Source organism: Lissotriton helveticus, chromosome 1_2 (genome assembly GCF_964261635.1).
Source record: "Lissotriton helveticus chromosome 1_2, aLisHel1.1, whole genome shotgun sequence".
NCBI classification, from domain to species: domain Eukaryota; kingdom Metazoa; phylum Chordata; class Amphibia; order Caudata; family Salamandridae; genus Lissotriton; species Lissotriton helveticus.
The window spans coordinates 308,932,225-308,957,705 of NC_136058.1; the positions used below are offsets into that span (position 1 = coordinate 308,932,225).

Here is a 25,481-nt window from a genome sequence, read left to right on the forward strand (position 1 = left end):
TCTTGTTTGATGCAGGTGATTAGTCCTTTTAGCGAGACTTTAATGAGAGTAGTTATAAGGAAATGTACTAACCTGTTCTTTTGTTTTACAGCTTCCTTTCCCTGCTGTCCCCTCCTTTCCTTCCTTGGGTTTTCCCCGTTTACGGGGTTTTTCCCTCACCGTATCACTCGAACACCCTGTGTATTACAGTCAGGGTGTTTGGGAGGTCCGGAGGGGGAGCTTATTGCTGCAAACGAATCCTGCAGAGTGCTGATCCTGACAGAATCACTAGCCCAAGAATTACACTCTGCCCGATTCGTTGGTAGCAATAATGGCCTCCATGGAGGACGTGCTGCATGCGTTGGTGTTGGTCCAGCAAGAGCTGGCCTCCTCAAAGGCAGAGACAGCTGCCTTAAGAGAAAAGGTTGAGCAGTTGTCCAGGAATCCTTTTAACGCTTCATCTCCTGCCTCGAATGTGCAGGTGACTGTGCCCCCACCCATTCCTTTGGCCACACCAGATAGGTATACAGGAGACCCTCGGAAGACACAAGTCTTTCTGACCCAGGTCTTGTTACATTTTTCTTGTAAACCCGCATCTTTCCCTACTAATCATTCTAGGGTGGCTTTTGCCATCTCCTATCTAGCGGGAGATGCAGCTAATTGGGCAGTCCCGCTGGTAAAGAATAATGATCCCCTTTTGTCTGATTGGGCGGCTTTTAGAGCCGAATTCGAGAAAGTATCCGATCGTAGGGCTGCCTCGTTCACTGTGGATAGGGAACTTATGGAGTTGAGGCAAGGAAGGAATGAGTTGATTACTTATCTAACTTCGTTTAACAGATTAGTGGCAGAGGCCGAATGGCCTGAGGAAAAGAGGATGTCCCTTTTTTATCAAGGGTTAAAGGAGGAGTTAAAAGATGTGGTGGCTCAAGTGGACCCCCAGCCCAAAACCTGTGTAGACATGATCAATCTCGCTTTGAGGCTAGATGGTCGTTTGTCAGAAAGAGGGGGTTCTAGGAAAAGATGGGATAGAGGTACATTCCATTTCGATCGCACCTCTTCTAAACCCACTGGAGGGCCTGAAAGTAGTGCAGAGCCTATGGAAATCGGAGCTCTCAGATCCCCGTTGTCGAGGGTAGAGAGGGAAGCCAGGAGAACCCAGGGGCTATGCATGTACTGTGGGAAAAAGGGGCATTTTGTGAGAGACTGCCTCTCTAAGCCCAAACCCTCTAGTAACAGTAGGTTCAAAAGAGTAGCTGTTTCTGCCACGACACCCAGTGATGAACAGGGGGAACATGCTATTCCGGGGATAGGTGAGAAATCAGAATGGAAACGGACTTCCTTGTCGACCGTTGAGGTGGGGGAAACAGAGTCCCATTTGGTAATTGGAATGACGCTGGAATGCGAGAATGAACGTCATCAAGTGCTGGTTATGGTGGATTCAGGGGCAACGGGCAATTTTATCGATGAGGGATTGGTGTCTAGATTAGCCTTACCTCGCGTCCTGAGAGAGAACCCCGAGGAGATTCTAGCGGTGGACGGTAAGCCTTTGAGGTCAGGACTAATCACCGAGAAAACAAGTGAGGTAGGGTTGTCGGTGGTTCTGCGAGGTGTTCTTCACTCCGAGCTGTTGTCTTTGAATATCATAGCGGCACCCCAGTATGAGGTAATTCTGGGAATGCCCTGGCTAAGTAGACACAATCCTGTGATCAATTGGAAACATAAAACCTTTGAGTTCTTGCCTGAGTTTTGTCAGGATCACATGGTGTCCGGACCTTCTGTTCACGGGGCAGTTCTATCCACTCCTTATGTAGCAGCCACAGCAGCGGAAAAGAATGTACAGCTCCCTGCAGCGTATAGCCTATACAGGGATGTGTTTAGTGAGGTGAAAGCGGAAACCCTTCCTCCGCACAGGGAGTATGATTGTTGCATCGATCTGGTGGAGGGGGCTACAATTCCATCTTGTAGGATATATGCATTGTCCGTCCCTGAGACAGCTCACTTGAAGGAATATATCGACCACTACCTCCGTTCATCAGACCTTCCCGCTCCCCGGCAGCCTCCCCTCTGTTTTTCATAGCGAAGGCCAATGGGGATCTCAGGGCTTGCGTGGACTATCGCGTCTTTAATAAGAATACCATCCGGAACCGTTATCCTCTCCCCCTCATTTCTGTCGTGCTTGACCAGGTGAGGGAAGCAAAGATCTTTACCCGTTTGGACTTGCGGGGGGCTTATCATCTGGTCAGAGTACGTGAGGGGGATGAATGGAAGACGGCATTCAAGACGCGATTTGGTCTCTATGAGTACACGGTGATGCCCTTTGGGCTTTGTAATGCCCCTGCGGCGTTTCAATTTTTTATTAATGATGTGCTTAAAGACTATTTGGACCGCTTTGTGGTAGTGTATATCGATGATATACTGATATACTCTCAGGAGGAATCCTGTCATGCTGAACAGGTGAGAGCGGTCTTGGATAAGTTGAGGGAACACCGCTTGTATGCAAAATTGAGTAAATGCGAGTTTGGGGTTAAGGAGGTGGAGTTTCTGGGAGTGAATCTCAGCTCGCAGGGGTTACAGATGTCGGACCGGAAGGTCCAGGCGGTGCAGGAGTGGCCAGTCCCTAAGAATGTGCGGGAGGTGCAAAGCTTTTTGGGATTTGCTAACTATTATCGCCGTTTTATTGATCAGTTCTCGCAAAAGGCTGTCCCTATCACTAGGTTGTTGAGGAAGGGAGTGCGCTTTGTATGGAATGATGAAGCAGAGGGGGCTTTCCAAGCTTTAAAAAAAGCGTTTGTTACGGCTCCTGTGTTGGCACACCCTGTTCTGGAACATCCCTTCGTAGTGCAAGCGGACGCTTCGGATGAAGCTATAGGGGCAGTTTTGTCTCAGAGGAATGCACTCACAGGACAGCTACATCCCGTAGCGTATTTATCAAAGAAATTGAGCCCTGCTGAATACAACTATACAATAGCCGAAAAGGAACTACTGGCCATTAAACGCGCCTTCCAAGAGTGGAGGCAATATTTGTGGGGGGCCTGTCATGAGGTTACTGTGTACACAGACCATAGAAACCTCCAGTATATGACTTCGGCCAGGCATCTAACACAAAGACAGATGCGTTGGATGCTTTTTTTTGCGGAGTACAACTTCGTGGTTACCTTCAGGCCTGGCATAGACAACCGGAAGGCAGATGCACTGTCCCGACAAATCATGCCCGAAGTACCGCAGGAGAAAGAACAACAAGCCATTATTCCGGCGGCCAAGGTATTATGTGTGGTTCGTGCTGAGCGGTTCCTGGATGAAGTGCAGAACGCACGATCTAGACAGGCCTGGGAGTTATGGGCTGGAAAAAAATCAGGGAGGTTGGTGAGAAAAGGCCTGCCGTTTCAGGGGGATAGTCTGTACCTGCCCACAGTTGAGATACGGAAGAAAGCCTTCGACTGGTGCCATATAGCTCCTATGGCGGGGCACCCGGGTATAGCAAAAACCTTGAGATTGCTTCGGAGATACTTTTGGTGGGATACATTGGTTAAGGATGCCACTCTGTGGGTCAAAGGCTGTGAGGAGTGTGCAAGAGCAAAAGGGGAGACTACCAAGAAAAAAGGTCAGTTGATGCCCATGCCCACGCCCGCACAACCATGGCAGAATATCAGCCTGGATTTTGTTACGGGCTTGCCTATGGATCAGGGGTGTTCAGCTATTCTGGTGGTTGTTGATAACTTGACTAAAATGGGCCATTTCATACCATGCACGAATCTTCCAACAGCTGGGCAAACAGCACAGTTACTGGCTTCCCAAGTCATTCGCTTGCATGGTGTTCCCAGGGTGATTGTTTCAGACAGAGGGCCTCAATTTGTTGCTCGTTTTTGGAGGATGTGGTGTAAGGCTTTGGGGATTGAGGCAGCTCTCTCCACAAGCTTCCACCCTCAGACAGATGGGCAGACGGAGAGATTAAATCAAACCCTGAAGAAGTACCTACGGTGTTATTCTACTGCTGCACAGGAATCATGGGTGAACCTGTTATGGATGGCTGAGTTGGCATACAACAACGCTTGGCATAGTTCAACCGGCCTGTCTCCTTTTAAAGCTAATTTTGGGTACGATGCCAACACTCTGCCTATAACTCTTCCCTCGGAAGTAGGAGATCAGCCCACTGTTCTGGCTCGCATGCGTACATTGCGAAGAGTGCATAGCATGGTGCGGAAACACTTGTTGAAGGCCAAAATTGTATACAAAAAATGGGAGGACAGGCACAGAATACCAGGTCCTCAGTTTCAGGTTGGGGACAGGGTGTGGCTATCCACCAAGTACATCCGTTTCAAGCTGAGAAGCATATTCCATCCTAGATACATTGGCCCTTATCAGATTGTAAAACGGATCAACCCTGTGGCCTATAAGTTGCGGTTGCCTGGCTCCTTGAGAATACATCCGGTGTTCCATGTTCATCTGTTGAAAGCGGCCCTCACCTCTCAGCGGAGGGCGCCTCCGCCGGTGGATCAAGTGGATGGCCCTGAATATGAAGTCCGGTCCATTCGAGACTCCAAGATACGCAGAGGTGTGTTGTGGTATCTGGTCTCGTGGAGGGGATATTCTAGTGAGGATGATTCCTGGGAACCGTGGTCCAATGTTCATGCTCCCAGGGCTGTTGCTTCGTTCCATCGGAGATGTCCTTCGAAGCCGGGACATAGGAGGCGCTTGGGAGGGGGGCGTACTGTCAGGTCCTAGCCCTCGCGCCTGCATTACGAACTACATTTCCCAGGGACTGCGGGCCAAGAACTACATTTCCCATGACCCTTTGCAGCCCTCGCGATATAGCGTTGCCGAGCGGCTTGCTCGGGGCTAGTGATTCTGGACTTCCCCGCGGGAGCGGCTGCTCTCGGTTCCGGTTCTCCTTCTAAGGAGAGAGGTCTGCGTAGGTCTCAGCGTTGAGGACGTTCCCGGATAGGTATCGTTATCGACACTGTTCCCTGATTGTGGGGCTCATCGTTTTCTAGGAGAACCAAGTATATACTTTGGCCTGGATCTGCAAGTCGCATAGAGCTGGCTCTGTACAGTGTTGTTGTACTTTCATAACGTCTTTGGATAAGGCGTGTCTATCGAGTGTTTACTTTAGTTATGTTCCTTTCTGGGTTTGGTGCTTCAAGTGGCGGAATGAAGGGGGAAGATAATCTCCTCATTGCCGTCATGAATTCTTGACGTGTGTTTGTTCTTCGAATTCGGATTACAATTCCCAAAGCGGGAGGCAGTGGCATTGTGCTACACCTCAACGTGTTTGGTTGGGTTTGTCAAAAAGGAGGTCTCATGTTCCAGGCAAAGATTTCAATGCAGTAATTGATATCGCACTTTACGGAACCTGGCCTCTGCAGTTTAGCCTCCTGTTGCTTGCATACCTTGATCTGCTGGATAGCAGGAATACATCAAGACTGTCTTGGCTGTAGGATTTTTAGGAGGAAGAGTGTTGCCACTCTGGGGGTGCGTGAAAACAATCTACCAGTGATATCTGATGTACATGGTGTTGTCATCCTTGTACGTGTTAACTGTGTTCCTTGTGTTGTATAGGGATTGGAGGAAAGGGATGAAGGCCGTCGAGCGGAGAATGATTCTTGTTTGATGCAGGTGATTAGTCCTTTTAGCGAGACTTTAATGAGAGTAGTTATAAGGAAATGTACTAACCTGTTCTTTTGTTTTACAGCTTCCTTTCCCTGCTGTCCCCTCCTTTCCTTCCTTGGGTTTTCCCCGTTTACGGGGTTTTTCCCTCACCGTATCACTCGAACACCCTGTGTATTACAGTCAGGGTGTTTGGGAGGTCCGGAGGTGGAGCTTATTGCTGCAAACGAATCCTGCAGAGTGCTGATCCTGACAGTTTGATTGCTCTCTCTGTGCAGCTCACTGAATGAATCGCAAACGAAGGGCCTAGGTCTGTTAATAAAACGTTTTAGGATTCCCAATTTACATCTTAGGGTGTAACTGATTATACAGGGTGTCATTAATAGGCACCACAGCACCAACCCTCTTCAACAAATTCAAAGAAAGTGACTGCGTAAAAAGACTTACTTATTGTAGCACCCACGAACTGTCCAGCCTACCCGAACTCTGACCTCCCTTTATGTGCCTGAGCAGTACCTTTCAGCATGAGCCCGCATTGCACCTCCTGAATACTCCCAACCACAGTAAATCACCACCCAGGAGAGTTCACCCATGCAATGCCCAACCTGGGTGGCACCATTTGATGACCGCAGTCAGATCCCTACATGAGTGGAAATCCCAATCCAATTTCCTGTACTCAAAATTGATTTATTTAGAGCTTTCCCTACCTGAATGGACCCAGAAGTTCAGTTTATAATTAAACCCAGCAACGTACATATATTTGTGGGAATGGACAGAGGTCTTGTACACACATTCAATTATTAACTGATGATTAGAAGTAACTACTCACTCATTATAAATACTTCCTATTTATTTGAGATATATATGTATATGGGGAGTAAAGGAGATCAGAGCGTACATATCGTCAGTCTTGTACAGGCTCAAAATGTTGTTTGGAGGGTCTGTATTTCAGAGGGCGACCTGGGTAGTCCGTAGGGAATAACAGTGAGTGGGGCCGAACTATTGTCTCATTGTTTTAATCTGAAGTTGTGTTTTAGATAGTGGAGCAGATTGTCTGACAATGAGAACCCCGATTGGGAAAAGTATGTATGGAAAGAGACCAGGGCCGGACTGGTAACCGAAACCGGCCCTGGCAAAGTGTTCGGCCAGCCCCCACTCGCGGGGGTTGGAGGTGCCGCCGAGCTCTTTGCCGGGGCTGGTTTTCAGCCGATTTTGGTACAGGGCTGATTTTGCAGCTATGCTGCAAAAACGGCCTTGTAACAAAAACAGTCCCCACCCGTGCGGTGCACCGGGGGATTGCCCGGTGCCCGCTATGGCCAGTCCGGCCATGATAGAGACAGACAGAAAGACACACACACACACACACACAATACCCAGCTTTCCAAATCGGGGTTCACAGTTCTGATTGTTAGACAATCTGTTCTACTAACTGCAACACATCCAATCGCAGATAAAACATAAATTCAGATTAAAACAATGAGACAATAGATTGTCCCCACTCGCTACCTAGGTCGCCCTCTGAAATACAGACCCTCCAAACAACATTCTGGGCCTTGACAAGACTATGTCGATATTTGCACTCTGTTCTCATTTACTCCCCAAACATATCACTTCTAGACAAACCATGGCTTTCCCCAACCATTGAGACCTTGACCAAAAGAACCTTATCTCAGTGTGAGTTGCACCACCCTTGGACAGCTTTTCCATAACACTCAACTGCGTCCCGTCTCAGACATCATTGAGGAACATGATGTGCCTCATATGTATAGGTTTCTGCTACATCGGACACGCGCTTCGGTGGTGGCCGCGCTACGCGCTTCAATTGCAGAGCCGGTGTATTTTACCCCGCTTTCACTCATTATAACATCTACTTTGAGTGCCCATCTGGTCTCCAGACTCTACCATTTGGCTCTTACACTTCGATCACAAGTGGGCACTGGGGCGCGTGCCGCTTGGGAAAATTACCTCTAGGCCCAAAAACATTTGGCAGCCACTCCACTCTTATCTGCTTTTACACCCCGGAATGAGTATAAATTAATATGTAGCACAGGGATCACCTGTATACGCATGGAGCATGGATGTTGCTCCCGCGAACTATAACTGAACAGTGCTTGTATTATGAACGTTCTAAACCGTATTGTAAATGAAGTAATTCTTTCTATTGCTGCGGTGTGTTGGCAGACGAAATAGCCCTGTGTGTACAATTTTCTGATTTGTTTCTTTGTATTTTTTCTTTTCTGTATTATGGAAAATGCAATAAACAAGTTAAATGGAAAAAAAAGGACCAAGAATGAGAACCCTGTGAATAGACAAAACAACTTCACCACACTCTCTGGGTAGCTTGCCTGCATTTTCTCTGTAGTTTTAATCACAGGTTCAGCGCCTACAGCTCCTTTCAGAAATCCTGTGGAATATGAAGGCCCAGCATGCTGCCCTCACACACCACCATCCTCCATAAAGTGTGACACCATCCACTCACAATGCCAGAGTGGTCACATTTACATGGGCAGCAAGGCCACCCTTAACACTGCATCAAGTCTGTGGTTTGTAGGAGTTGTCTGGAGTTATATCCATCTGCCTGACTGCAGTTTTTGTGCACTCACTGTCCCTGTGCTCTCTGCCCACATCTTGTGACTGGGTCCTCCAGAAATCAATCAATCAGTCATTTGTTAAGCGCACTACATACCAGCGAGGGTCTCAAGGCGTTGGGGTGGGGGGGGGGGGGGGGCGGGGGGGCCTCTACTGATCGAACAGCAGGTCTTTAGTATCCTCCCGAAGGTCAGCAGGTCTTGGGTCGTTCGTAGGCTCAGTGGGAGAGTGTTCCATGTCTTGGCGGCGGGGTGGGAGGAGGATCTCCGCCGGTGGTTGTTCTTCAGATGCGTGGGATGGTGGCGAGTGTGAGGTCGGCGGAGCGTAGCTGGCGGTTGGGGGTGTAGAAGGAGAGCTGTCTGTTGAGGTAGGCTGGGTCGGTCTTGTGGAGTGCCTTGTGTGAGTGGATGAGGAGCATGAAGGATATCCTCTTGTTGACGGGAGCCAGTGCAGGTTTCTCAGGAGGGGGGTGATGTGGCCGTGTCGTGGTACATCGAGGATCAGTCGTGCTGAGGCGTTTTGGATGTGCTGTAGTCTATTGATGAGCTTGGTCGGGGCTCCCGCGTGGAGGGCATTTCGTAGTCGAGTCTGCTGCTTACGAGGGCCTGGGTGACTGTCTTTCTTGTATCTGTCGGGATCCATCTGTAGATCTTGAGGAGCATGCGGAGGGTGTTGAAGCAGGAGGAGGAGACGGCGTTGACTTGGGGGAAGAAATCAGCATCTTTCCGGAGCGGTGTATCTCTCATACTTGGCTTCCCCCGTCCCCCCAGTATTTTTAGCTTGTCCATATGAAGCCCGTAAGAGGCAGCTGGTCAGCTACTGTGCACGTTGTGTAGAATGTATTTAGGTCTCTTTTATAGGGTGCTTATACTTTGGGCACCATTTACCAAGTGCTCTTTGAGACAACACAATTGCTCCTCTGTCACTTTGGACCTCAATAGGGAGCATGAGCCTGAATGTATAGGTTACTCTGTCAATGATGTCATCATGACACTATATTCTTATGCCCATCTACTACTATCTACTAGATTTCTTTGTGTTGAACATGTTAGAATACGAACTTTCGGATACTGACTAAATTGCAAATGTCCCATGTGGATAAGTCCTCAAACATCATTTAGCATTTTGTTTTGATGTATCCACCTTCAAGCACCCAACTGCAGCAGAGTTACTGCCCCTCATTTGTGATTGGTACTCTGGACCGGCTCAAAGAGTCGCTTCCCTTGCTCTTCTGGAGTGGATTTGGCTATTCTCTACATTCAATACCTTGACACTGATTATTTGTTTTTCCTGGTGTCACTTCTATTCACTACCTACACGGCATCTGGTTTCATGGTCTAAACCAGACTCTATATTTGTGTTGTCCTTCCCTATCACCTGCTTCATCTTTGAAGGCAAGAATGTGTAGATTGATGTTGTACTATGGAATGCTTAACAGAAAATAATAAGCAATTGCACTTACAGATGGGTTGTACTGGATTGTCGGGTACTCTAGAGAAGGGCGAACATTTGCAGTCAAGAAGGGCAAAGAGTAAGCAGTCTTTGTTGGGGGGGGGCGAGGGGGGGCTACTATGTAATTGCCAATCTACAACAATTTGACACAATGAACCAATGATAGTAGCCCTATCCCTTTATTATTATTTGTAGCCCTTGTGTCACATGAAAAGAGTGGTGCAGAATCTGTAAAACGTGTTTAGTGTGTACAAGCAAAACAAAAAAAGGTTGACAGTTAATTTAGGAAAACTAAATCAATAGTTATAACCATGAAAATGAAAGCACAGATGAAGATATTGGGCTGGAACAACATGCTCAGTTATCATAATTAATAAGAGAGAAGGTTGGTCAGTTCAAGCAGAGCAAAAAGCTAAATTACACGCACTTTGAAGTTTACAGCTGTTATCAAACAGAAACTGAGTAGCAGAGCGGTGGTAGGTGCCACAGTTTGTTATGATTCGTAATGTACTCCAATATAGGCCTGGATAGTCACCTAACCTTTCACCTACATTTTCACTGCCATTGTACTACATAATGGTTTTTGGTGCTGACCTTTTACCTAGTTAGGTGCTGCATAAAGGTCGTGTGGTTTTTCCCGAAAACTAGACATTTATTGTGCATGAGGATTCTCAGAATCACAGCAGGAATACCATCTTCTGCATAATAACTATGTTATAAGGTTCATCACAATTGTCATCCTCAGCCTACATGACACAGCAATGTAGAACTCCTGAGGGTACCTTTTGGGTATATAAACACCATATCTTTGCTGGGGCAGGCAGGGGAAAAAAAAGTCTTCACAAGACGCTGAGGTCCCTGCACGCAGACACTCCAGCTAGCAGTGGTCTTGCTGGGTGTCAATCTTGAGACCAAGACGGGGTCCTTCGTTCTCTCACTTCAGGTAATGGGGTTAGCTCCACCCGAGGGGGATTCTTGGCTCTACACCTATTTCCATGCTAAATACATTGAGGTACATCTAGATATGGTTAGCATCGTAGGAGTACGTATTATTACTGTCATGCATTTATATGCCTGCATATATTCATTGTTTTAGCACTCTGCCATCTATTTACTCTGTCTGTGCATATAACAGTATACATCCGTTTCTGTCTTATGGTTGTTGCCGCACACATTTTACACTTGAATGACACTGGTTTAATAAATGCTTATTGAAAACATCCCCATAGTTTATTCTGTGTATCTCTTTGAGACAAAGTGAGCACGAGTGACTGAGCGAAAAGTACTGTACTGTTTCCACGATCCCTGAGGGGACAGGATTGTCATGTTCTATAGTTGCCAGAAACTATTCTCTCCTTGGTAACAGGAGTTTAGAGTGGCACTGTGAGCTGACTGGTATACAGGCGAGCATATCCGGTGCGGATGTCTGTAATCAGTCTGGACACCACTCCCACAGTTCATGTTATCTAAAGGCGCAGATCCTATTTAGATTTATAGGAACTACATGACAAGTTGAATGCTGTAAGTCAATTATTATGTGGTACTGAGATATAGGGTCATAGTAGCGTAGATAAGTTGACAAGATAAGACTGCCTAATTATTAAACAGCTATTAGGTGAGTGCACCAGATGATTGCTGGACCTAAGCCACCTTGAAGATTTCAATGAAACATAGTACATTTTGGTCTCAATGTTAAGGTGAGAGTAGTCCACTGGCAGGTATATACTGAGGTTATTTGTCATTCATATATCTCAAGCTCTAAATATGAAGACCTCTTCTAAAATCTGTACTTCATTTAAATAATGGAGTGCATAAATCTTCAAGGATTTCCAATGCTTTCTTTACAAAGTGTACATAATGCTTTCAACAAACAGAAAAGGTGCAGTATTCCAGTAATTAGTGGCCTAACTGTACCGGCATAGTATATGACACTTTGAAGAATGTATGAGATGGTCCAGTCATGTGGAAATGTGGCAAACAGTCAAGTCCCTAGTGAGAAGACCACCCATATACTTTCCAAGACGTTCACTATAGACCTACTCAAGCACTGTTGCTAGACACTGGTAACTAAAGCTACTTAAGTTGACCGGCTTGTCCTGTGGTGGAAGAGATACTTACGAATCTTTTGCTTCAGCTGGTCTATTTCCCTGCGCACACTTTCACATTCCTTCCAGCTGGTCCTTTTGCTAAAAAACAATAATGGGTGATAATGATTATCAGGTCCATGGACCAGAATGGAAAATGGTTCAAAGATTAGTCCATACTTTCAGCATTAACACAGAAACTAACTGGCATTTGCAAGTTATGGGACTGGAAATTTGAATACAATTTCTACCACAGTATACCCATCCAAAAGATAGCTCATGAAACTCAATGGAGCAGCCCCAAGCATGGAAACCTTGGATCGCTTATGTGGCTTGGAAACCACCTTTAAAGGACACATACAACAATACAAAAGGGAGGATCAGGGAAGCGAGAAGTCTTATACAAGCAGTGAAGTAGGTGAAGAACAAACAAACATGGGGCCATATGCATGAAAGTTTGGTTTTGCGATTCTCAAATAGTGATTTTTTGCGAATCGGTATTTGAGAATCGCAAAACGCTATGTATGTAGGATTTGCAAATAATTTTGCAAATCCTACATATTCCTTAATTGTGAATAACAAATTGCGATTCGCAATTAAGGAATACCTCCCCCATTCATTCCTATGGGCCTAGAGGCCCATAGGAATGAATAGGAAGACATTCTCAATTTGCGATTCTCAATTAGAGAATCGCAAATTGAGAATGCAAGTTCAAGGGTGCCAGGGTGTCAAAAAGACGCCCTGTTGCATCTCTGAAATGTGCTTGTGTGTACATGTGGCACACATACATGCCCTGAGCATGTATGTGCCTCACATGGCACTTTGAAAAATGCAAAAAAGTGAATTTTTTAAAGAAATCACAAATTACCACCAACTTGAAGTTGGTGGTAATTTGTGATTCCTTAGGCCCAAATTGCACTTTTTTTGTGCTGCTTACATTGCATTTAAGGAATCGTAAAATATGCGATTCCTTAAATGCATCGCAAAATAAGGAATCGCAAATTTTACGATTCCTTATTTTGCGAGGCAGTTTTGCCTTAATACATACCACTAAGCCAAATTGCGATCGCAAACACTGAAGTTCTGCGAATTTCAGCGTTTGCAAACACAATTTTGCTTGATACATATGGCCCTAAATCATTTTCATGGTCTTCACAATATAAACCAATTGCACACATTCTGCAGTTAGACATTCAGTTTCCTAAAAGAAGTGCCTATACCTTTCAAACATTCAAAGCACACCATCAGCACTACATTACTTGTTTGTGGTTAGGAAGCTGCAGCTATTCAACATGTCTCACATCTTAAGGGTTTGTAGCTAAAGGTCATACAAGGCTGTGAAGCACAAGCATTAGGAATGGAAGCTACACACCTATTATTTGTGAAATTAAAGGGGACATACCTTAACAAAAATAAAATGTTCTGCACTAATTAGGTTTTAAACATCTGTTGGATTGTCTGGTAAAAATAGCCTTCATTTACCTTACTTTTAACTTTTAGTAAACATTGGTTTTCAAAGGTGTTCCTCCATTTTGTGAGTTGACTCAAAAATATTTGCTCTCACACTAAAATTATTTTTAGTGAGGCAGAGCCCAGTGAGTACTTGGGATAGGAGTCCATATATATCAAAAAAATTCCATTAAAATCACTGGGGTAGGGCTCAGAATTCAACACCAACAAAAAAATAAGGTCAGGAATAACAAATGTAAAAGCTTCCTTTTAAAAAGTTCACAAGTTCAGGAAACTGGTTGTTAGGGTTATGACTGATAACCTACAATAAAAAATAAAAAAAAAACACAGACATTTGCCAGTTATATTGGACATTGAAACATTACCACCAAGCACAGCTCATATCCTGAGACACATTGTTACAGATTAAATAATTAAATGTATCATAGAGGACATCGCTGACTTCAGACATCCCACCACCCTTAATATGATGGATAACATCTCTTGTTTAAATTTATTTAAATGAATGAATTGCAAACTACAGCAGGTAGATGCTCTTGTAAAGAAAATAGAAGGAGGGTGCCAGAGAACTATGTAGCAAGATGGCGCTCCCTAACTCAGCCCTGCTGGCAGAGACGGCAATCCCCTATAATTCTCCCTCCAGATGGCTTGTGACCCTTAACTATTCAGTAGCCACGCTTGTGGAAGGTGTCCCTGGCCAGCTGAAACAAGACGGGTCTGTCCTGGGACTGCACCAGAGGCTGGTGCACAAGGGACTCGGCCCCTGTGGCGGCGCAGCCGTCTTGCTGCAGTGAGGCCTATTGGGTTCAAGCTGCTGTGCCTTGAGCCTGCTAGCTTGCCGTTTGGGACATAGTGCCTGCTGTTACTGAGCAGCGCTCCAAAGCCCCCTCTCCCAGGGAAGACTGGTGTCAAGCCATGGCCAATATGTTGCACGTGTGGGTTGTCGCGCCCCGGCTGCCGGCGGCTCGGCTTCTGGCGTGAGGGGTTGTTCAGGTGATCAGCCTCCTATCGCCTGCTGTTGCCTGGGCTGTCCCGAGAACTGTGCCACGGAGGTGTGAGGCGGCCTCCCATAGTACTAGTTTGGATGCCCTCCCCTCCCCCGCACAGACTACTGTTTGGAAGGTGGGTGGCACCCTAATACTGCTTCGCACAGGGAAGGCTGCCTTGCCCCCTAATGTTGGCTGGCTCTGGGGGTGCGCAGCTTGCCACGCTGCGAGATGGTGGCCGATTAGTAGAGCTCATCGCAATCAGCCCGAAATAATGCATTAAAATCCTACAAATAGGGCCAAAACTCACTCTACGGAGAGCGGAACATCTTGGGCTCATGTCCGATACCAGAATCTGAACAACTGACGGCGATGTAAGCCGAGAACAGCGAGCGCCTGCATCCTTCCATCTGAGGCCTGGTAGAACGTAAACACAACGTAAAGCCTGGGACCTGTGGTACTCGCCGGAGCCGGGACGTAGGGCACGCACGTCGGACCTCTCCGAGACTTGAGACCTGAGCCGCGATTGAGCCGGTGCAGAGGCAACAAGAATTCCAGCGGAGGTGAGGCAAGGTGGGGGCAGGAGGAAGACCTTTCACTGCGCGGCAGAGTGGCCCCAGGGTGCCGAGTGCCGACTGCGGCCTTAGCGGGAGCTGCGAAGACCAGGCGAAGGTAGCGACGCTCTGCTGAGAAGGCGGGGAAGAGGCCCTACTACACGGACGGCAGAAGCACAGTCGAAAAGCAACCGGCACAGGAGAGGAGGGCCAGATTAGCCCCCCCCCAAAAAAAACGAGCAGAGGTGTGGGCTCCCCTTTACATCATTCCTAGGCCGAAAGACAGCGCTGGGGGCCCGACAAGGCCAGTCTGAGACACGCTAATAGAAAACACTTGGGCCCAACCTAGCTGTGGAAAGAGTATTAGAGGGCCTGGAGGAGATAATTGGCATAACACCATCCCTGGAGCCCACAACTAGATCACTCCGCAAGGGAAGAAAACCTGTCCCAGCTGCTGCGTGCGAGGTGGGAGTACTGAAGGCACACATCACAAAAAGCTGGGCACACTAGCGCCAAGTGACCGCGCTATTACCGAGCTGCTGGCCCATTGAAGGGGCAGAAATAGAGGGACCCCGACACGGAGCGCGAGTGATCGCCACTACTCCAAGCTGCACATACGTAAGGCCCTAAACCAGGGAAGTGTAGAAGGATCATTCACAGGAACCGGAGAACCCTGTGAAACCGGACACCCTCCGTCACGCAACCAGCCTTATACGGGCACAGGTGGCGCTACACACGCTCCCCACAGGACAAGAACGTATCAGCCAAGACAACAGTAGACCATGGGGAAGCCGGACAGAAACCAACCCAAACTCAACTTTGACGCAAATTAAAAAAAAACAGAACAGAACGTAGAAGACCAACACTCAGCACAGGGGGGCACGGGTGCGGCGGGCGGAGTTCCGACTGGAGATGTGCAGGCAATGTTTGCCACAATACAATCAGCGCTGACGAACATCGATGGAAATATTGATTCTCTTACATACAGGGTGGACAGGATGTTGGAGCGCCTGGACAGACACACTGAGAGACTGGACATGGCGGAACGCCGCATCTCCGAAGCAGAGGACGCGAACGTACAAACAGACTCCAAACTAACACGAATGGATAAACAGATGGCAGACCTCACGGCGAAAGCGGAGGATTTGGAAGCGCGCTTGCAAAGAAACAACATACGCCTGATGGGAATTGCCGAGAGGACCAATACAGGACCCATGGAAAGATATGTTGAACAACTGCTTGTATCGCTGCTTGGAAGAGACACATTCTCAGAGGTCTTCATAGTGGAAAGAGCGCATAGATCCCTTGCGCCGAAACCCCCAACTGGTTCACGTCCGAGACCAATTATAGCCCGCATACTCAATTATAGGGACAGAGACGCCGCTATCCGAAAGGCCCGAGAACTGGGGAAGCTAACTCATCAGGGAATGGACATCTCCCTATACCCGGACTTCACTTTAGCAGTACAAGAGGCCCGAAAGAAATTCCTAGCATCCAAACAGAAATTAAGGGAACTGAACGTGCCGTACGCTATGCTCTACCCAGCAAGGCTCAAGGTCACAGAGGATGGGAAAACAAAAATCTTCAACGAGCCCAAAGATGTGATGAAGTTCATTCAACAAAGACATGGACGTGGCCCAAGACGGAAATCCCCGAGGCATGAACAAGACGAACAAGCTGCGGGATCAGACACGGCAGAATGATGGATGGAACCCTGAAGAATTGGCTCTATAATTCGGACATACACCGTGAACATGTGCGAATGCATGTCTGAGATAACAAAAGTTACTAGAGGCAACACAGATCGCACTGGACAATGGTAGTAACGTTGGGTGTTGGTCTCAGTCCTGTTCAAAGGAAACTACACTGAGAAGGATCAGTTGCCTCCACTGCTGCGTGTAGAGAAAGATCCTGAAAGACTTCTGCACAGATGTACTCAGCTGCAGATGATCGCCTACAGATAAGTGCCATAATAACTGTTGACGGGCTGCCCCGACGTTTAGTGACCGAAGGGCTGAAGTCAGACTGTAAAAGTTACTATCCATGTTTACTGTTATCAGGTCCGGTACAAAGTATAGTTCCGCTCAAGTACTTATGTATACGAACAGAGAGTTTATGATTCCTAGATAAATTCTGTTTAAAAGGGCGTTAGCCTATGTGGTTGCTACCCACAGGAAATGGGCTGGCAGCTCCAGCCCCTAGGCGTGCACCGCGTTAATGTATTTACTGTTCTGTTGGTTGGGGCTGTTTTGATCAAAATGTCTGGGGGGCTGGGGGGAGCGAGGGACACTGGTTATGGGGAGCCATGCTCGGGAATGTCTCCGTTTTTAACGGAGTGGGAGGGGGGTAAGGTAGAAAATCGCAGGGCAGAAGCAGCAGACATCACACAAACATTACAGATTACTACACTGCTGAGAAGTTTGAACCATACACGGCTGCACCACTACATTGAGTTACAACATGACAGCTATGACGCAAACGGTTAGGACACTGACCCTCATGTCCTGGAACATGAGGGGCTTACAGGACCCGAGGAAAATAAGGAAAGTGCCAGCATATTTGGATAGACACAGAGTAGACATCGCATGCATTCAGGAAACACATATGGCACCCCGGGGTGAGTGTAGAATTGGATATAGATGGGCACAAATTCGAGTGGCATCTTCTTATTCCAATTATGCCAGAGGAGTGTTAATATTAATTAAACGCAACATCCTATTTGCCTTGCACACTACGATCACGGACGACCAGGGTAGATGTATAATACTCAGAGGAGATTTTGGAGGCACAGATCTTACCATTATCACGACATACGGCCCAAACACAGATGACCCACTCTTTTACGAAACTATCTGGGCAAAGCTGCGGGAGGTGCAGCCAACAGCGATGATATGGGGCGGGGACTTTAATACATGCCTGGATCCACTACTAGACAGGGCTTCTGGAGCTGATAGGCACGGGTGACGTGCAGCCCGTGCAATCATAGACGGAATGAACGATTGGGCGATGATAGATGTGTGGCGAAGGAGACACCCAGGGAGGAGGGAGGGCACCTGCACCTCGCTCACTCGTAACACATGGTCAAGACTAGATTACTGGTTGACCACACAAGAAGTGAGCATGTGGACCACAACAGTGGAACACCTACCTAAGACTCTATCGGATCACTCCCCAGTCAGACTTGTACTGGAAGTGCCTACACACACCCCGAGACACTTCACATGGAGACTCAGGCCAGATGTACTAAAAGATCAGGTGTTCCGTGAGGAATTGAGACACACCATTGTGGACTTTTTTCAGAGGAACGCTGGATCAATAGAGAGCTATAGGACACTGTGGGAGGCATTCAAAGTTACAATAAGGGGACACTGCATAAGTAAACACGCTGGAATCCTCAGGGATATTAGGCAACAGCTACAAATGGTGGAACAGGATATTCAGACCCTGGAAACAGAATATGCTAACACACTGCAGAAATCCCTTCTGGCAGATATTCGGAATAAAATAAACACGTACCATGAGTATGCCGACAGAGAAATAAAATACCTATCCAAAAAAGACAGAGCTTGGGCATATGGAGAGGGAGGCCGTCCGGGTAGAGCGCTGATGCAAAAAGTTAAACCAATGATGGGTGCCTCTTTAATAACACAAATTATGAATGCTCAAGATGTGCACATACACGATAATGGAATTCCTCCATTATGGAGGAATTCCGCTCATATTACTCAACTCTGTATACCACGAAGGTAAAGATTCCACAAACTGAAATTCATGAATACCTTGATGACGTAGGGCTGGCCTGGCTATCTGACACTCGTAGAGAGTTTTTGGGACACCACATTACAGAAGACGAGTTCAGGGAAGCAATCAACTCACTACCTAATAACAAAGCCCCGGGTCTGGATGGACTGCCGGGGGAATTTTATAAAGAGTACAGGGACCTGTTGATTCCGCAGCTAGCGCAGATGTTTGAAGAGGCTTACGAGGAGGGAGCCCTCCTGCCAACGCTATGTGAGGCGCTGTTGATAGCTCTTCCAAAACCAGGAAAAGACCCCACATATTGTGACTCGTACCGTCCTCTATCCCTCATCAATATAGATGCGAAAATACTGGCAAAAATAATAGCAAACAGAATACAACCACTATTACAGCTCCTTGTGCTCCCAGACCAGGCGGGCTTTATACCCACGCGATCCACAACTCACAATATTCGCACTATATTCACGATGTATCACAGCCTAAACCCCGAGCTGCCGGCAGCAGCCGCACTGCTTGATGCGGCAAAAGCCTTTGATTCGATAGAATGGGACTTCATGATGACCGTCCTCATTAGGATGGGTTTCCCGCCCGCCTTTATGAAGTGGATTGCATTGTTATATAACGAACCCAGAGCTAGAGTGCGAATTAATGGTCATACCTCGCTACCATTCGGAATAAGTCACGGAACAAGACAGGGGTGCCCGCTGTTGCCCATATTGTTTGCACTCACGCTGGAACCGCTAGCCTGTAAAATTCGACATAACCACCCGGAAACTGCACTGCAGTTTAGTCTTAGACCTGAGAGCATATCTTTATATGCGGATGACATGGTCCCGTACACTAGATATCCGGACGTGAGTCTAAACCCGCTAATTAGAGAATATATAAAATTTGAACAATACTCGGGACTCAGCATAAACTGGGACAAATCTGTAGTGATTCCCTTAACGCCACAGACCCCAGAGCCACATATGGATTACCCACTGAAGTGGAGCACCGAACCGGTAAAGTATCTGGGAGTCTGGGTACACCGCGACCCGGAGACGGTGATCAGAGCAAACTACGGAGTGGTCCTTAGCAAATTGGAGGACCAAATTGAAAAATGGATCAAATTGCCACTGTCGATGGGGGACCGCATCGCCCTTCAAAAATGGTAGTATTACTCCGGCTGCTATATTTGTTTTGGAATATACCTATTTGGCTCCCACAGGTGTTTTTCACTAAATTGCGCACAATGCTACAAAGACTCACATGGGCCGGGAAACAGCCAGAGTGAGCTGGAAGGTCCTCACACAACCGTATCACCAGGGGGGCTTCGCCGCTCCTGATATGCAATTGTACTACTATTGTGCACAAGCACACCATGCGCATTATTGGACGCAACCTCACGCACACATCCCGCATATAGCAGTGGAAACAGATAGTGTTTATCCGAATAGACTGGCACCATACTGGTCTGATCCGGTGAGGGCGTACTCAAATGACGCTATCCACCCCGTCAAGTGTACCTCGCGAGCTTGGCATATGCGAGCAATGAGAGCACAGAAATTACCAATTTATGCACCAGCGCTACCATTGGCGCATCATCCCAAACTGTCGGTCACACAAGAACAAAATATGAGGAAGGTCATAGAGGAGATGGGCCTTACGACACTAGGATCATTATTCCCGCAGAACACATTCATTTCCTACCAGAACCCATCCCTGTGCGCGCATCAAACACCGATGAAACAATTTGCATACTTTAGACTGAGGGCAGCAATGAAAGACCTATACGAAGACTTCCGGAACAAGCCACCAACACTACAGGCATTACAAGTTCTGCTGACTGCGCCAACACGAGTGGCACTAGTAACAAAATTATATAAGACATCCCAACAACATACAGACACAGACAGAGCGCGAATGCTTTGGGAGGAGGCTATCGGGTCCCCTATCTCGGAAGAAGAATGGTATTATAGCTGTGCACATCTACATTTACTGACACCGAATTGCAACCTACGAATTATACACTTCAGATTTCTGCATCAAACATACTACACCCCAGACAAAATGCATAGATATGGGCTCAGACCAGACGATAAGTGCAAAAGGTGCAATACCCCTAAGGCCGACTTCCTCCATATGGCATGGGCTTGCCCCGCATTAGAACTGTACTGGCGGGAGGTGGTGGGAGAGCTAACGCATATGTTATCAGAGTCAATTCCTAACATACCATTGACATTTTTATTAGGAGCTTATAGGCTCAAAACGGTTAGACGGCGCAAATTGCTGGCTGCTACTAGCAAAGCGGTGCGTAGCCATCAAGTTGGGAAGTAAACGCCCCCCCCGGTTTAAGGACTGGTTGTCGGACATGGTATACTGTAAAGAGACCATGGGAACGTACGAGAAGGAACTGCCTCAGGCCTATAGACCGAAAGACTTTTGGCAACCTCTTATGGACTACTTGCAACAAAACGCAGAAGACCAATCGCCAGAAACGTTTGAGGAGGTAGGCGAAGAAAGGGAATGTATAGGGCCTGGAACCTGAAAGTAGTGCTAGAGACCAGGGGGAAACTAATACTTAATGGAATAGTATGGTACTTATAATGATGTTACACATGTCACTCACCGAGCTGAAAGAGAAAGCTTTTCTTTAATGCTGTATAGTCCGTGTTGGTTATAATAATGTGAAGAAATACTGTACTGATCGAACGTTACGCTATGAAAATGAGTCTTGTATAATGATACCAGAAGATGTGTATGTAACTCCGTGGATGTTGTCCTTTTCTGTGCTGCTGCCCTATGAATAAAAAAAAAATAAAAAAAAAAAATGTTGGCTGGCTCTGGGGAGCTAGAGTGTTGACATGTCCTGTCTTCATGGGCGCTGCGGTGATGCCAGGGTCTGCTCGTGCCCCCCCAGTGCTAGGGTGTGGCGGGACCCGGTGTGTTGGACTCCTGCTCACTTGCTCTGTTGTCCCCCACTATGCAATGGGCAAGAAGGATGGCAGGCAGTTGAAGCTGTCTTTTGCAGTCTGCAAGGCGGCAATCGCAGCGGAAGCACCCCTAGAGAATCTGGGGCAAGAGACCACTGGAAAGGCCTCCTCCCTGACTGACCTGTACATCAAGGGCATGTTAATGGACCTTAAGCATAGCCTCAGCACCACAGACTCCAAAATCAACAAACTTCCCATGCACCTGGACCACATGAAGGAGAGGTTGGACAAACACTGCAGATTCCTTGACCACGTTGTGATGTGTGTCTCAGAAGTGGAGGACGCCCACACAGCCGCCAACAAGCATCTTTTTAGTATGGAAAGAGTCCTAGAGATAATAAAAAAACTAAAATTAGGGCTTGGAGGCTTGATTTTGACGGATTAACCCGAGTCACAGAATCAACTGCCATGGACAGAATGCATGCTTATGTTGAGGAGTTGCTCCACTCCCAGCTTCTCCCAACTGTTTGCCATCGAACGTGCCCACCGTTAACTGGGTCCTCGCACGGCCTATATGGCACACCTCCTCAACTACAGAGACACTGTCCTGCGATGACCAGGGAATGCCAATCTATCCAGTTCCAAGGCAATCAATTTTCACTCTATCTGGATTCCCATTATCTGTCTAAATGGCCAGACGGGAATTATTACCAGGAAATCGCCTAATGCAACAGGCTGAGGAGCAATATTCACTGATTTACCCTGCCAAACTGCACATCTTGTTTCATGGCAAATCCCACCTTTTCACTCACCGCAGGATGGCTCTGAAATTCTCCCGCAAGCTTGCGCCCCCTGGGCCGCCCACCCTGGTTCGCAGGGGGCGATGTTCTCAGTGACATTGATTGAACCAGTCTCAATCTGCATGTCGGTGGGTGGGCCAGAGCCTGCTGGGGTTTCATGTCATAGACTGCCGTCCATGCCCAACTTGGCCAGACCATTGGCCACAAAGCACCCTGTTCTTTGTTTGCTTGCTGTCTCGGCCGCCAGCTTGGAGTTGTTGGTTTGTTCGCATGTCCTTCTAGTAGCATGAGGGATGTATTCCTGCATTCAATCCTATCTGGTTTGCATTAGGAGAGGGGGGGGGTTGAGGATGGTTCAACTAGATTGGGTGGTTGACGTGGATAGAGAGGGAGGGTTTTTGTTGTGTTTCTTGTTTGCTGTCCTTGTTGCAGAGCACGTACCTATCAGCATGCTATGCATGCTCATGACCCTTTACTCACCCAGCGCCCTCTAGATAAGCTCTACACCCATTACTACCACCTTGTAGGTTGCTATGACTGCCCTAAGCTGTTTTACCTGGAATGTATGCAGATTGAATAATCTGCGCAAGTTTCGCTCAGTGCACACTTACTTGCGACAACATCAAATCGATGTTTGCTTCTTGCAGGAACTCCACCTCACCACCAGTGTCTCTCATCCCCGCCTTCGCGCTGGCTGTCTTGCAAAGACACATGCTGCAGCATACTCAAACTGTGCTCATGGAGTTGCCATTCTGATGTGGAAGGGACTCCAGTGGCACACAACCACGTCCATGTGTGACACGCATTCAGGAAGCATGCACGCCTCTGCCTATGGGTCAAACACTGGTTGCCAACCCTTCTTAGAGTCATCAATGAGGGCCTGCTAAAGTCTTATGGTGAGGCAACTTTAATGTCATACTCGATCGATCCAGGGTGCGACCGCTCAACTAAGCCTTATAATTGAAGATCACAGGCTTATTAGCCTGCGGTGGTGCGCTCAACCTCTGGAGAAAGAGGGCACTTGTAAAGATCCACTCGTAACACCTGGTTCAGAATTGACCTCTGGCTGGCGACCATGGATGTGGCTCCTTGGCGGAGGTCCATTGTGGACTCCCAATTCCTGACATGCAGGCTCGCTCCTTCATTTGCCGGCTCCCTACCAATGCTTTCCGCGACCCATCATTCCTAGATGAGATTCAATGGAGTATTGTGAAATATATTTCCCTTAACTCCGTGTCCTCCGCAACTACACCACGGGAGGCCTTAAAGGCTTACATTCAAGGTGTGTGCATTGCCAAGCAAGATGGGGTGCTGAGGGCTATCTGAACACAACTTACTAAGCTTTAATCTAATATTTGAGCCCACAAGCTTTTCTTTTTCTTTTCTGGGGATCCGGGCTTTTCTCGCCTCCATCAAGTGGAAGCATGGTGAGTATGAGGAAGAGGCCCTGTAGGAGACGGACTATCTTGGCAAAGAGGCTGCGGTCCAGAGCCATGGGGAGGGAGCCAGGGTGGATGCTGGCCAGGCTGCTGGCTTGGCCCTGGGCTAGTGACTATATTACAGAGCGGCTTGATGACCAGCAGGTTCCCCACTCAGATTCAGAGGACTTTAAGCACCCGATGGCAACCTTTTCACTGATCTCTACCCCTCCAATATTACACATGACCCAGCCTAATTAGATGCATTTTTGGACTCTATTCAACTCCTTAGGCTTGACCATGCACATAGCCAGTACCTCTATGTCCCATTCTCGGCCAAAGACATTGTACAGGCGATTCAGAGCATGCCTGGGGACAAAACACTGGGACTGGATGGACGGACTGCCACTTTGTACGAAGAATATGCTCAGATCCATGCCCCTCACCTTCTGGCGATGCATGATGAGGCTGTAAGGCTGGGGCACTTGCCCCCTACATTGCCTGCGGCAGTGATTGTCACTATTCTGAAACCTGGGAAACCTACCAGCCCTTGGGACTCCCATTATTACCTGGATTTTATGGGTAGACCTCTTTGTCACTAATTAATAGAATAATAATAAAGCATTCTGCGGCAGAAAACGTGCAAGTTGTCATTATGACACAAAGAGTACTAATGTAATTTTCTACGGTTTCCCTCATGGACATTCTGTGTAATGATCTATTTTCAAAATTTTGTTCAGGTTTTTCATAGCTATACAGCAAGTCCATGGGTGCACTTCTCCTTTCTCATACCCCTCCAGTTACAGTAGCAGCCTAATGACAGAGGCACCTTTTTCTGAAAGTTCTTTAACAGGGTTTCTTTTCTATATGCTGAAAATGTCTTCATGCCCTGCAATAATATGCATATTGAACAAGTACTTCCACGGGACCAAAGTTAGCATTATTTCGCCTGCATTATTAGAAAATGTGGTAGTGGAATACTCTGCATGGTTGGAAAATATAATACATAAAAATAATAAAAAACTTATGGGTGAAGAGAATAGCCAAAAATAAATTTAACAAGAATTGCCCTAGCAGGGATACAAGGGCGGGAAAAATTCGAGCTTGTTAATACGACTGGTATCCAACTGGGTCTGGCGATAGAAAATTCAGACTGCATCATAGTGTAGCACTAAAATACACAGGTGATTGTCATTATAGACTTGTGTCCATGACACCAAATCCTGATGCACAATCTCAGATGCCCTGCATGTTGCTTGGCAACTACTACTGTTTAGGTATTCATTTATTTTTTTTGTGCACACTGAAAAGCATATTGTATATGCACTTGTTGCAGGACAAATCTGTTGTACAGAAGAGATGCCTAGTCCTTGATGCAGCAAAACACACAAGGTGATGGACGGAATGCTGCACATTGGCAAAACATTCACCCCCAGTCGCAGATCTGGGTTTAATCCATCGTGATTTTGCTCACCCTCCCACCCCCAGTTCAGATATGGCCATATGCAAATCAGTTTGGACCCTGTGCCTCATGGGAGCAGTCCAGCAGGAACTGCCAAGCCATGTCTTCCCTGGACCGGAATCAAGCATCCTAGGACCGGTTTCTGACTATCAGCTGTCATCAGCCAGTATAGGTTGACTCCAGTGGCGTAGTGAGCACGGGACCCACGTCTAGGCATACCCTTCCCACATATGGCGAACAGCAAAACACACAAGGTGATGGACGGAATACTGTACATTGACAAAACATTCACCCCAGTCACAGATCTGGGTTTAATCCATCGTTATTTTGCTCACCATGCCACCCCAGTTCTTGATGCACACAGTAGCTTTTACCTTATATACAATGACTCCAAGTATCCATGAACTAC

At 47.3% G+C, this 25,481-nt stretch overlaps 1 protein-coding gene across 7 annotated transcripts in view; it reads right to left on the bottom strand.

The window, feature by feature from the left end:
* Positions 1–25,481, bottom strand: part of LOC144802186 (uncharacterized) — a 259,636-nt gene that overhangs the window by 107,945 nt on the left and 126,210 nt on the right. For all 7 annotated transcript variants that reach the window (XM_078671796.1, XM_078671793.1, XM_078671794.1 and 4 more), the window contains exon 7: positions 11,743–11,810. In XM_078671796.1, the coding sequence (XP_078527922.1) occupies positions 11,743–11,810 (68 nt within the window). The remainder of the gene's footprint in view (positions 1–11,742; positions 11,811–25,481) is intronic.